The 12,282-nt window shown below is 33.6% G+C and overlaps 1 protein-coding gene across 1 annotated transcript; it reads left to right on the forward strand.

Annotated features, from left to right (window-relative positions):
* Window positions 1-2,960: 2,960 nt before the first annotated feature.
* On the forward strand, window positions 2,961-11,911 carry LOC142356812 (uncharacterized). Its single transcript, XM_075408598.1, has 3 exons — window positions 2,961-3,386; window positions 8,667-8,713; window positions 11,606-11,911. Exons 1-3 carry the CDS (start codon window positions 2,973-2,975, stop codon window positions 11,754-11,756), a joined length of 612 nt encoding a protein of 203 aa, XP_075264713.1. The 5' UTR covers window positions 2,961-2,972; the 3' UTR covers window positions 11,757-11,911.
* The last annotated feature ends 371 nt before the right edge of the window (window positions 11,912-12,282 follow it).

Consider the following 12,282-nt stretch of genomic DNA (forward strand, 5'->3'; position numbering starts at 1 on the left):
GGATCACACCTTCATCTTGGTCTGGGTTGACGACATCATAGTAGCATCAAGAAGTATGACAGTGGTCTCTGATGTCAAGAAGGCACTAGAAGCAACCTTTCACATGGAAGATAGAGGGAGAATACACTGGTTTCTGGGTCTAAGAATCAGACGAGAAGAGGGCAACGTCACCGTCGACCAAGAACGCTACATATAAACAATGCTTGAGCGCTTTCAAATGGATCAATGCAAACCCTCAAGAACTCCAGCTGATTTGATTTTTAAACTTCAGACAGCACAGAAGGGAGACGAAGAAGTGGACCAGAGGATCTACAGAAGCTTGGTTGGATCACTTCTGTATCTGGCCAAACAGACGAGGCCAGGCATCATGTTCACAGTCAACATTCAGTCCAGACACATGAATGCGCCTACCAATCAAAACTGGATGTGCGGAAAACGACTTCTGCGATATCTTCAAGGTTCAAAAGGTTTAAAACTTACTTACACAAAAGAGGCTAGAAATGATTTAGTTGGGGAAAGTGATGCAGACTGGTCTAGAGAAGTGAACGACAGAAAACCAACAACGGGCTATTACTTCAAGCTCAACGGACGTGGCGCAGCAATCAGCTGGGGTGTCAAGAAGCAGGCCACAGTTGCTCTTTTTTCATCAGAAGCAGAATATCAGGGCATGGCAGCAGCATTTCAGGAAGCACTCTACCTGAAACAACTTCTAGAGGATTTTGGCATCCAACAGAAAAGTCCAATACCAATTGGAGAAGACAACCAAAGTTGTATCAGACGCTGCCAAAACCCAGTCATGCACAAAAGGAGCAAGCACATCGAAACAAAGTTTTTACTTCATCTCATCCGGGACAAGACGGAGGATGGGACTATTTCAATTCATTACGTCCCTACAGACAAAATGGCAGCGGACATCTTCACAAAGTCCTTACCCGCTTCAAAAGTGGAAACATTCAGAGCAATTTTGATGGGAACAGACTCTACGCAATCAGCTCAAGTCTGAGTGGGGGTGTTAGAATATCGATCAAACTATAGTCTTAAACTTAGTGAGAATTAGAAAGAAAGTTTGACTTACCAGATTAGAAAGACAAGCAATATGACTTCGATCAAAGAAATTATATAAATGAATAGTCAAGAAATGGTGCTTAGAATCAATATTCGGTTCAAATTGATGAATCTAGATAACTATTATTAGAGTTAGAATTGATGTAAAATCTTCCCAGCATGTATTAAATGATGATGATATCTCCGGAAGTGTGAATGAATTCTTAGAAAAGTGCAAATGCAGTCCATTTATGGTTCCCTTTGCGACTGATTTGCAGAACCAAACCATATTGGGTAACCTTTGCGACCCCGACTATAAATCACGGTGCTATGATTAGTTTTGTATCTTGACTTTTTCACACTGATAATGGGTATATATACAGCTGATTTTTGAGTCCTTTTTCATAACCAAATTCAAATCACCATCTTGATCTAATAATTAGATCTCTACTGTAAATCTCTAAATTCTATTGTAAAATATCATTTTGTTATTCTCTCATTTTTGAGAAATTAATTCTTTTACTTGGTTAAAAACGCCTTTTATTCCGCTTGCGAAAGTCCGTAACCCAAGAGTTTTGTTTTTGGCTTGAGATGCAAACTAATGGGCCACTTTTTTGCAGAGCATCCGAAATCAACATGAACCCTGAGGTCAAGTTCTTTCTGTACCAAGTTTTTTGCTTTTGTTCAACGCTACAAAATGATGACAACTTTGGTTTTTTTCAGAAAATATTAAATATATAATACGAGAAGAACGAGAAAACGATTGCTTTTTTAGCTAAGATACAAAAATTTGCAACACTCGATTTTGTCGGCCTAGGTTGCAACCCATGTTTTAAGATAGTGTTTTAAGCGTGTGTGGAAACGTGTGACATAAGGACAATTTAGTTCAAATTTGCTTCGAAAAGGGTTATATATGCTCATATTGAAAAATTTGGACTAGCGTAAAAAGTTTGGACAATCTTTCGTCACACATTTCAACGCCACAAGTCCTCAGTTTTCACACTCTAAGTAACTCATTTCCAATTTAATTACTGAAATGAAAGAACACTTAATTGCTGATTAATTTTAGAAATGTCCCTCGATACTTTTAGTAAAATAGCAAGACTATAAGTGGTTTGCAGTTGACCATACTAGTGTTCACAAAAAAAAATTTGAGTCTTCGAATTTGTTCTCAATTAATTATTCGAATAAATTCGGGAATTAATATTTTGGGCCAGTTCATGCTCAAAATGGTGGAATTCGGTTACGTGAATACTCGTGACAAAATTTATGCTTTATCCACGATTTAAGTAATGTTATTCCACGTTTTGCTTAACAATACTCCATCTTGGTGTAAGAATGGAGAAGAATGTTGTAAGAATCATGAAAAGTGGGGACACGTTGTTGTCACTTGATTCCACAAAACGCAAAAATTTTCCAAATTTGCCTTTTCAATTGGTCATGTAAGGTTTGGCTAGTGGGATTTGAATCTTTTTAACATTTACTGATTAGATAATGCAAAAATTCAGTTTCAAGCTGCTATTATTTTTGTCCGAGCTGCTACTGTTGAATAGTTGTAAGTATCACCGAGATTTTACTATAATTTTTCTTGATATCTGAAAGCTATTTTTTCGCACTGGGAAACGCAATTTCCACAAATTCGAAGTTAAGTGCGATTTGTACAAAAATTCATCGCACAAGTCATCTTACAAAATTCATAGGTTAAATTGCCGAAATTTGTTGAAACATGTATTAATCTCTAAAAGTTGGGGCTATTTTGTCAAATAAATTCTACCGTAATTCCTGAACTAATGATTTTAGCCATGATACATGGACCCCGGTTTTCTTCAACTGATTTTGATTACTCGAAAATCTTCTTTAAATTAAACGATGGCGAATCAACCAAATAAAAAGCTAATATGCTTTAACAGGTCAAATACTGGACTGGAATGAACTACTATAGCACTGGAACTTACTACTGCGTCATTGCGTGTCAGAAAAACCCTGTTCTTTACCTTTACATCTCTATACTTGCAATATTTTTAAACATAGTTCTTAACCATAATTTTATTCTATCTTTTCTGACGAGCTACATAACTCTACAGCTATATATCTACATATTCCGTGTACTCTTGGGCCTTCGGAACTTTATCAAAAACAGTCCTGAATTATTTGAGAAGAATGGAATGGAGATACGCTTTTCTGGGCAGAAAAATGAGCTGTTTGTTTGTTTGGACGAGCAGAAGGAGCTGTTGGGCTGTGTCGGAGTTATTATGCTTTCTGAGACATCGTGTGAAATTAGCCGAATGAGGGTTGCGACGAAAGCTAGACGTCGAGGAATTGGAAGAAAGCTGTTCAAAGAGGTACCATTAATTGTAAAAAAAAACAAGGCGGCTCAGCAATGTGCAATGGCACATAAGGTTCCGATCCCGCCCATCCACAATTTTGGCATAATTGTCTACCAAATGAGGAACAGATAGAAAACCCAAAAAATGTTTTTTGGGAATCCGAAAAAACCCAAAAAAGCCCAAGTATTTTTCAAAAAAATTGTGTATGAAGATAAGATAGCCTCGAAAACAAATAACTCAGTGGAGTAAGAATTGAAGCATTAAATTGCTGTGATATGACAATATTAAGAAAGCGAGTCAAGACGAACAGCAAAATCAAACAACAACAACAACAAACATTAATTACATCAAAAACTTTTTGTCCGTTTCAAAAAACAAAATTTAATCAAGTCAACATACCGTCAGATGAACCTAAAACTAAACAAAATAACTCATAAATCACCAGAAAAGATATGAACCAGTCCATAGAAAGGTTTGGTAACAAATAAACAAAAAAGAACAAAAACGGTAAAGAAAACCATTAGAAATCAAGTAAAATATGCCAAAAGTTTACGATTACCAATGCTTCAATAGAAGTTCATTAGGACCTGCCCTTGTTCAATTTCTTAAGCGGCTAAAAAGAACAACAAAAAAACAACAAACAAAAATTCAATTGTAACTTGCCAGAAAATGCTGTCAAAACCGTCAAGCCATATAAGGGCTCTCAAAATATAGTCGTTTGCGCCTTCTTCAAACACCGATAATGTGGTGTTTGGTCATTTATTAGTGAGACTAGGTAACAGGTAGACAAAATGTGAAAAGGGCAAAAGTATGAAATAATTTTGATTTTTTTTCGAAACAAAATTATATCCAAAGTCATGAAAAACCTTAATTACAAAATGAAATAGTTAACTAGGGTCGTTTATTCATCTAAAGAGAATACTTGAGACCTGCAATTATCCAGAATAATTCTTGCGTCTATAAAAAGAACGTCAAACATGACAAAAATCAATTTAACTTACTTTTTTGTGAAAAACCGTTGTCGAAGTCAGTAAGGTCATAACGCATTCTTTAAAAAAATAGATTTTGGGACATCAATCTCTTTTGACGCTTTCCCTTGACACCCATAATGGCATTTCTGACCTGTAATTAACGAGATTAGGTACCGAAAAGAAAAATAAAAGGAACAAACTCGCGAAATTAAAAAGTTTTTTATTTTTAGTTTTGGAAAATGATTGTTTTCAAAGTCAAGAAAGCCATCAGCTATCTACTATTATCAGAATAACTGCTCTTCTATTCCTCAATAAAAAGTAAGTGAAACCTATCACTATACAGGAAATTTCATACACCTGAAATGACAAAGTAAAAATCACGGTTGAAGACAAAATTAAAAAATTCAATTAATTTCTTGAAGAAAGAATTGTCGAGGCCGTTAAAACGATAATCTATATCTTTAAGGATTTTAATATGTTCAACTGTCTTTCATTTTGAAAGCTAGTATTGTGATATAGGAACTGTCAGTAAAGTGATAATGTGACTTCAAGCTTAAAAACGCAATGGAGACTAAATTTTAAATCAATAGAATGAAGAAGCATTCTTTCTTTGTTGACACTAAGCTGCAAGTTGACCAATTTAAGATAAAAAATGGAGGACAAGTTCATTAAGCCATTAATTATTTGAAAATCAGTTTTTTTTTAAAAGTCGAAACCATCATAAACTTTCAAGTAAAGAATTTAAAAAATTAGCTTGGAGCTGCTTAGGGAGCCAATTGGAGCTATCACTCTTGAGCTTTTATTTTATATGTTCTGTTCTTTATTACTAAAAAAAGTCTTTTTTCAAAAAAAGACCGACTGATTTCAATCCTAATTCTCTTTGGATTGTAACAGTCCAAGATTGGACCAAAACTAGCCCTGCTAATGCTTTTTGTCCGTTAGGAACTATTGATTTTTTGAATATTGTTGATATAGATAATCTGTTAGTTGAAAACTCAAAAAAAAATTCTGCATTTTTGATATTAAACGAGTAAAGCTAGCAAAAAACAGCAAAGTTTTAATTACAGAGAACTCTCAGCGGAAGTTAAAATAGGAATAGCCCCCTGCTGAGTCTACAAAGATTGTATTAGTGTTGTTTGGGGGTATAGTGCGGCAAATTTTATCAAAGTGGGCTAAACTAGCTTATTTCGTGCTGTTTTTGATGAAAAAGGCTGAATTTTGAAATATTTATCCAGATTTTTTGACCAAAAAAATTAAATCAGAATAATCAACAAGGCTGGTTTGTCCTTAAAATAAAATGAACGACAATATTCTTAAAAATTTCAACAAATTTTAGCAAAATTGACGAAAAGTTAGTCAAAAATTTCGGAAAATGTGAATAAAACAACGTGAATTCACTCTACTTTTCTCAGAAGTTTAAACCTCGATAACTCCCTGTAGAAAACGAAAATTAAAAAAAAATCTTTTTAATTCCAAATTCTACGCTGGACGAGCTTTCTAATGATACCAGTCTCAACTCTCTGCGATGAATATATCGATCGGCGAAAATTGACTGAACAAAAAAAAACCCATTTGAGTATATAGTTCCTCCACCCCTCAAGAGGGGTCGGAACAATAAAGATAATGGGGCAAATTGGTGTCAAATCCGCTAAACCTCGTAACATTTTGCAGTTAGCAGTGAAGGAAAGAGTTTTCTGTAGAGAAAAGAACCACCCAAGCTGCAGTCTCAGACTAAAATCAATTTCAGAATATGACAGAATATGAACGCACAAGGGGTGTCGTGCAAAGTTAAATAGTCTGCAGACAGCAGGGGAAAATGAAAAAGAAAAAAGTGCGAAAAAAGCATTGTGCATGCATGTATTGAACAAATGACAATTTGCTCGTTTTGCTTATTTTTCGATGAGAAATGTTTTCTTCTAATCATAATTAAGGTTCGATTTTGTGTTTGTTTTTCCCTTATTTGAAATAATTATAGCACACGTGAATCCTACTCCTGAATAAAGCTAAAAATAGCAAAAAATGTATGAACCCGGTTAAATTTTAAACTTAAATCAATTTTTTCCCGTCTCCTGCTGATTATCTGCCGCGTAGTTTTTTTTTATTATTGGATGACATTTTATTTTCAGATTCTCCTGAAAACCAAAAATGATAAAATTTGGTTACTAGCATTTGCACATAGTGTCACGCCGACCCGTATTCGGTGCTCATTTCAATCAATTAAACACCCAACAGGAAGCTCTTGAAACAAAATTCAGGTTGTCAAAATGGTTCTCCGATAAAAAAGTGAATCCTCCTGTAAAAAATGCTGAATCGATACAGATACATCACAAACCACATCCCTGGTTTGGGTGTAAAAAAAATTTGGGAGTATAAATTTTGAAATTCTCAAAAGGAAACATTAAATTAGATAGGTTTTAACATTAAGATTGAAAACGCTATATTAATTAGTGTAGACTGTTTACAGGAGAACAACAAAATTCAAAAAATTGTGCTAAAAAATCTTCAAAGTTGAGGCTCAACAAATCTCTCTAACAAGTTGGAAAGTCGTTGAGACGGGTTATTACTGAGACACAATTAAGCACCAACAAACTCAAAAAAAAGTTACGATAATTTTACGAAAGAAAATATTTGAGTATTTGAGTTGTTGAGGATATCATTTTTTTTAAATCTGCAATATTAGGACACCTATTCGTATGCTCTTCTATTAGATACTATCCAAAAAAAATCAAAGCAAAATTTTTTCAAACACTAAGTTTTCACTCCACTTTAAACAAAGGTCGGGATCTAAAATTAATCGGGATAAGTTTCAGGAATCAATAAATTTTTTTGACCTCTACAGGACAACAAAAATCCTTAAAAGCAGCATTGAAAAACAGCAACGCAATACAATTCAATTATTATCAATTGTAACAAAAGTAGGTGTAATTCAACTTAGCTTCGCTCATGTTACTGCTTCATACCTATGATTATTGATTCTGACAACTCATTCAACTTAACGAGGCTTGTCTGGGCAAATTTGGAAAAGGTTAGCCAGAATTAGATGATTTAGCGCCAAACTGTTTTTTTTTCTGGCTAAACTGGCATTTTGTTCCAGAAATTAAGTAAAAGTTAAAACAATCTATGGGTGATCTCATTGCAATTGATGACAATTTGTTGATTATAATCAATTAAAATTGGACACATTTATTTAGATCTTTTCCGCTATTACCGCCGCTAGAGAACATGAGCTTTAAATTAATAAATCTATATGTAAAATACGGCGCACCTACTTGAGGGGTGCATTTAACATGTAAGTTTTCAGCTGGAGGGGATTGCGAACGCAATAATTATAATTTCTGAGGAAAATATTAATCATTATCATTATACATTAAATAACAAATTTAGTGCATTTGGGTTTGGGTGTGTTAAAGGTTCTTTTGAAAAATGTTTCTGAATTAACATATTAACGTTTCAAAAGAATATTTTATTTGGTATTCTTTTTATTTTGCCTCTACAGAATTGTTGTCAGCTTCACTGAAGAAAAGGACCACAAGACTGGCACATGTAGCCCGAATTTATTAAACAAATCTTGTAAAAATTTATCTACCTCGTGATGTGGGACACAAATTCAATAAATAGCATAATAGGGCAGACAGTAGTACTTATGAAGTTTTTCCTTTCCTTTAATTAAAAAAGAAGTCAAAAAAGAGACTTTAGAAACATTAAAAAGTATTGGCTCACATTTCTGATGCTTCTTCGAAAAAAATTCTCATTTTCCTCTGGAAAAAGAACAAAAATCGGCCATTGTTACATTGTTCAAATAAACAAATTCTCGAAAAAAAAATTTCTGGCTGTATTTCTCTATGATGGTTTTAATAAAAACAATAAGACATTGTTTAAAAGAAATGCAAAAGAAACAAATTAAGCGTTATAGCACCCACAATGGAGTAAAATTATCATACATAATAGTACTCATAAACTTTATTCAAAAGCGAATCTGGGGACTTTAGAAAACGAAGTATGTCATCAAGTTTTTTCATTGGAATCTCATTTCTAATTCACAAGATTATACCAGTTTATTAATTTCTTCTAAGAAATTAAACAGTTAAGTCATGTTAATGTAACTAAAAAACTGCTTCCATCGTCGGATCACTACAACTCTGCTTTCACCAAAGGACTTCAAAAGAACTATTAGCATCCAAAAACGCTTAGTATCCAAAAAGTTTAATATTAAAATTTGTCTAACTTTTGCAAGCAAAGATCTCGAAAAGGCTTACTTTATTACATTGTCTTATATCCGAGGAAATTGAACGTTTTTTACCACGGGCTTTTGTTATATTTACAGGTTGAACGCTTCGCAGCAGAAAAACAGCTTACTCGGATTGAGCTAAGGTAAATGCTTTCTCTTCTCTATATTATTTTGTGTGGCATGTGTTGTTTTTGGACAAATATAGAAACTTTATTTGTTCTTTTCAAATTTGTAACAGATTGTATATTTTATATTTGACTCATTTGAATCTTTTTATGTTTGTTTCTATTATCATAAACAAAAAGTGATCTGCAAAACAAAACTAAATACATAATTCTTAGCAAAGCTGTTCTCTTACAATTCATGAACGTCGATGCACAAATTATTAACATATGAAAAGTCCGTTAAATTTTAACACCTGAATCTGAGTTTTAAATGTAGAATTAACTGCAATCCCATTTTGTCACGTTTGAATTTAGCTTAAACGTTACCTTGCACTTCTGCTCGACCCAAAAACTGACAATCAAAATTGAAAAGGCTCAACTGAAAATCAAATGATAGATGGCTCAGATTGAGTTAAAAACGTTCGATTAGCCGATTTTTACCTGCAAAAAAATTGCTTCCCTTAGGTCAGTTCATGCCTAAAATGCAGTACGCAGCCAACTACAATGTAAGTTCTATATTCCATAACTCCAAAGTTCCAAGTTCCACAGTTCCAAAATATTTCTATAACTCAAAAATTCCATGCTTAATTAATCAATAATGACTGCTTGAATGGTCTGCATTTTTTTTTCAAATGTCTTTAATCTTTTGATATTATCAAATTTACAGGTTTAGAAAAAAAATCTTAAGGATATCCTGAAATGCGATCCACTGAATGGAAAACTCTAAAACATTACGGGCCTTGGCAAACCTTCAGCATTTAAAGTGTAGATTTTTCTGGTATCAGTGTGTTGAATGCAAAAAATTAGAATTTCGAAAAACCGAATACCGAGGTTAGAAAAGACTTGAAATCCAAGACAAAAATTTTGCTTGATTAAAAAGAAACAAACAGATTTAGACAAAAATCAAATAAGTCAAAAAAATTGATCAGGAAATAAATTTGATGTAATCTGATCTTCAGAACTATTGCTTGAAAGTGATGCAAAATTTAAAACACTTGAATTGATGCAGGACCCCATTTTTTAGCTCACCAATTGAACTAAACAAAAAGAAATTGGCCAAGATTTTCAACAAAATTTAAAAAAAGGTGCAAATATTGCTGCTAAATTGTTCAATTTCTTACACATAAGAATTCACAGATAAATCATTCCTTGCAAAACTCAATGAGAACTTAATTATCAGTTTCGACAAAAAAGGCAGCGCATCTAACTGAAAATCAGTGGCAAAAAAAAACGACGAATAAATTTTAAAATTGCATTAATTTATCAGAAGTCAATTAGAAATTTGAGGAATTTTTTTTAACGTAAGTATCTTCAAAACGTAATTTTAGCTTCTAAAATCGAACCAACACAACAATCAGAAGCCGTAAAAAATTTCATTGACAACTTATTATTAATGTACGCAAAAATGACAAAAATGAAAAGAATTGAAAAATCTGTTAATGATAATGATTTTTGTGATTAAGTGAAAACATCCAATCCAAATACTTCAATAAACCGAGGTTTGATAATAATCATAGACCCAATAAACAAAAAAATTAGAAAATATCTGCTATAAAACAGGAAGAACCAAACTATATGAGGCTCAGAAGACTTCAAAAAGTAACTTTTTCACCCTAAACAATAGAATTTTGTTTTGCAGTTTCAAGAAAATATGAAACCAGGACGCTCATATCAACAATTAAAAAAAAACTAAAGAGAAGGTTGACCATAGCCCGACCAATTTGGCTGCAAAATTGGTACCACGTGAAAGTTTCTGACGCAGAAAAAGTGGCCGTAGTCACTAAAAAAAGAGCAATGCTGCTCATAAAAAGATCAGTCTGAAATGAGGGGAATAATAAAAAAGGGCAGTTGAGAACAGGCCGCAGTAGCATAATGCTGTTCCGCTGCGAATACGCAGGAACCAAATTATTATTAATTATTATTACGTTGAGAAATTTACAAACGCGTTTTATTTATTTAAATAGAAAAATGCCCTCTATAAACTCGAAGTGTCACTTCTTGGAGACTTTACCTGTTGATTAGCTCCAAGTAAATAAGACAAACAGTTACAAAAAAAACTTAATGTCAGCAAACATAAGCCAAAAGTTTGAAAACCGATGAAATGGGCCGAAGTATAATTAAAATTATTACATATTCTTTGTAACAGCTCAAATAAATGCTAATCAAATCGAATGATAACTCAAATCAGTATAACAATTAGCTTCAAGAACAAAATTACCCATATTGCTATAGAAAATTGAAAAGAAGATTTTAAAAAACTACCGTAAAGCCAGATTGAACAAAATAGTTCTCTTCACGTCGGCGATTGACTTGCTCTCAAAGGCATCGTCTAAAAACAGAGGTCATTGATTATTAAAAACAAATCACCATTGCTCCTCTTTGAGTCGTAAAAAGTACAATCCAAATTCTTTGGATTGCATTTAATTCATAACTATGGAAGTTAGAATGACTAAGAACTCTGCACCTCTTGTATAGCTGATGGGACAAGAAGAATTGTTACAGTTAACGTATCCTGTTTGGTTCACTCACATAATGCGCATAATATAGCCTAGCTTTTAATTCTCTTAAGAATTTTTAAGTTGGATTGCTCTGTTTCCGTGCCGTTTAAGGTTGAAACCGATGTGACTGCTTCAGTAAGGGCAGAGCAAAACATAGCCAACAAGATTTTTTCCAGAGTTAAAGAAACCGAATTATTAAAAAAATTTACTCGAACCACGCAGAGACAGAATTTTTTTAACCAACTTGATCATCCCTATAATTTAACTCAAATTGACCCCATGAGCCTTTTGTGTATTTTAATAAGCCGTAGTCTTAAATAGCTAGATAGATAGAGATAGAAGGGTAATAAGTTGAAGTGGAATGTATTGACAGCACTAAACTGGAGGACAAGCCGGCCCTCACTTTCTACAAATCCATGGGCTTCAAAGTGGATACTATCCAGACTTACCCTGTCAGAGTAGGATTTTTGCCAGGCCTCACGGAGACCAGCGTGTTCATGGGAAAAGAGCTGCAACACTTTTGACCAAATATATAAAGAGCAGTCTTCATTAAACAAAATAAGCGAAGAGGGAAACAATCGATGCCGAAGAAGATTATGCAAGCCCGGGTCGAGGCGTAACCGCCATTCAACGCAAAATTATGTAAGATAAGCGGCGAACGCGCGAAATTTTGTAAGATAAGCGGTGAATATGGTGAAATTACATAAATCAGGCGGTGAATGCGGTGAAAAGAAATTTATCGCCTGGTAGCGGTGAAATTACATAATTTCACCACTGAAATTAGCGATGAATTTACATAAATTCACCCCTTCAAAAAACGTTTTCAAATTATGTGAGATAAGCAGTGAATGCGATGAAATTACATAGATTCACCGCTTTACTTAGTGGTGAACTTACATAAATTCACCTCTGAGAAAAAAGTGTAAAAATTGTGTGAGATCAGCAGTGAATGCGGTGAAATTAATGGTGAGTAAAAGAGGAATTATTAGATTTAACACCCCCTTTAATTACCCATTAATCTTGCATCTTTTTGGCACTTCTTTCTAGGCG

Source organism: Convolutriloba macropyga, unplaced genomic scaffold (genome assembly GCF_964194025.1).
Source record: "Convolutriloba macropyga unplaced genomic scaffold, txConMacr16.3 SCAFFOLD_4334, whole genome shotgun sequence".
Taxonomy (NCBI): Eukaryota; Metazoa; Xenacoelomorpha; order Acoela; family Convolutidae; genus Convolutriloba; species Convolutriloba macropyga.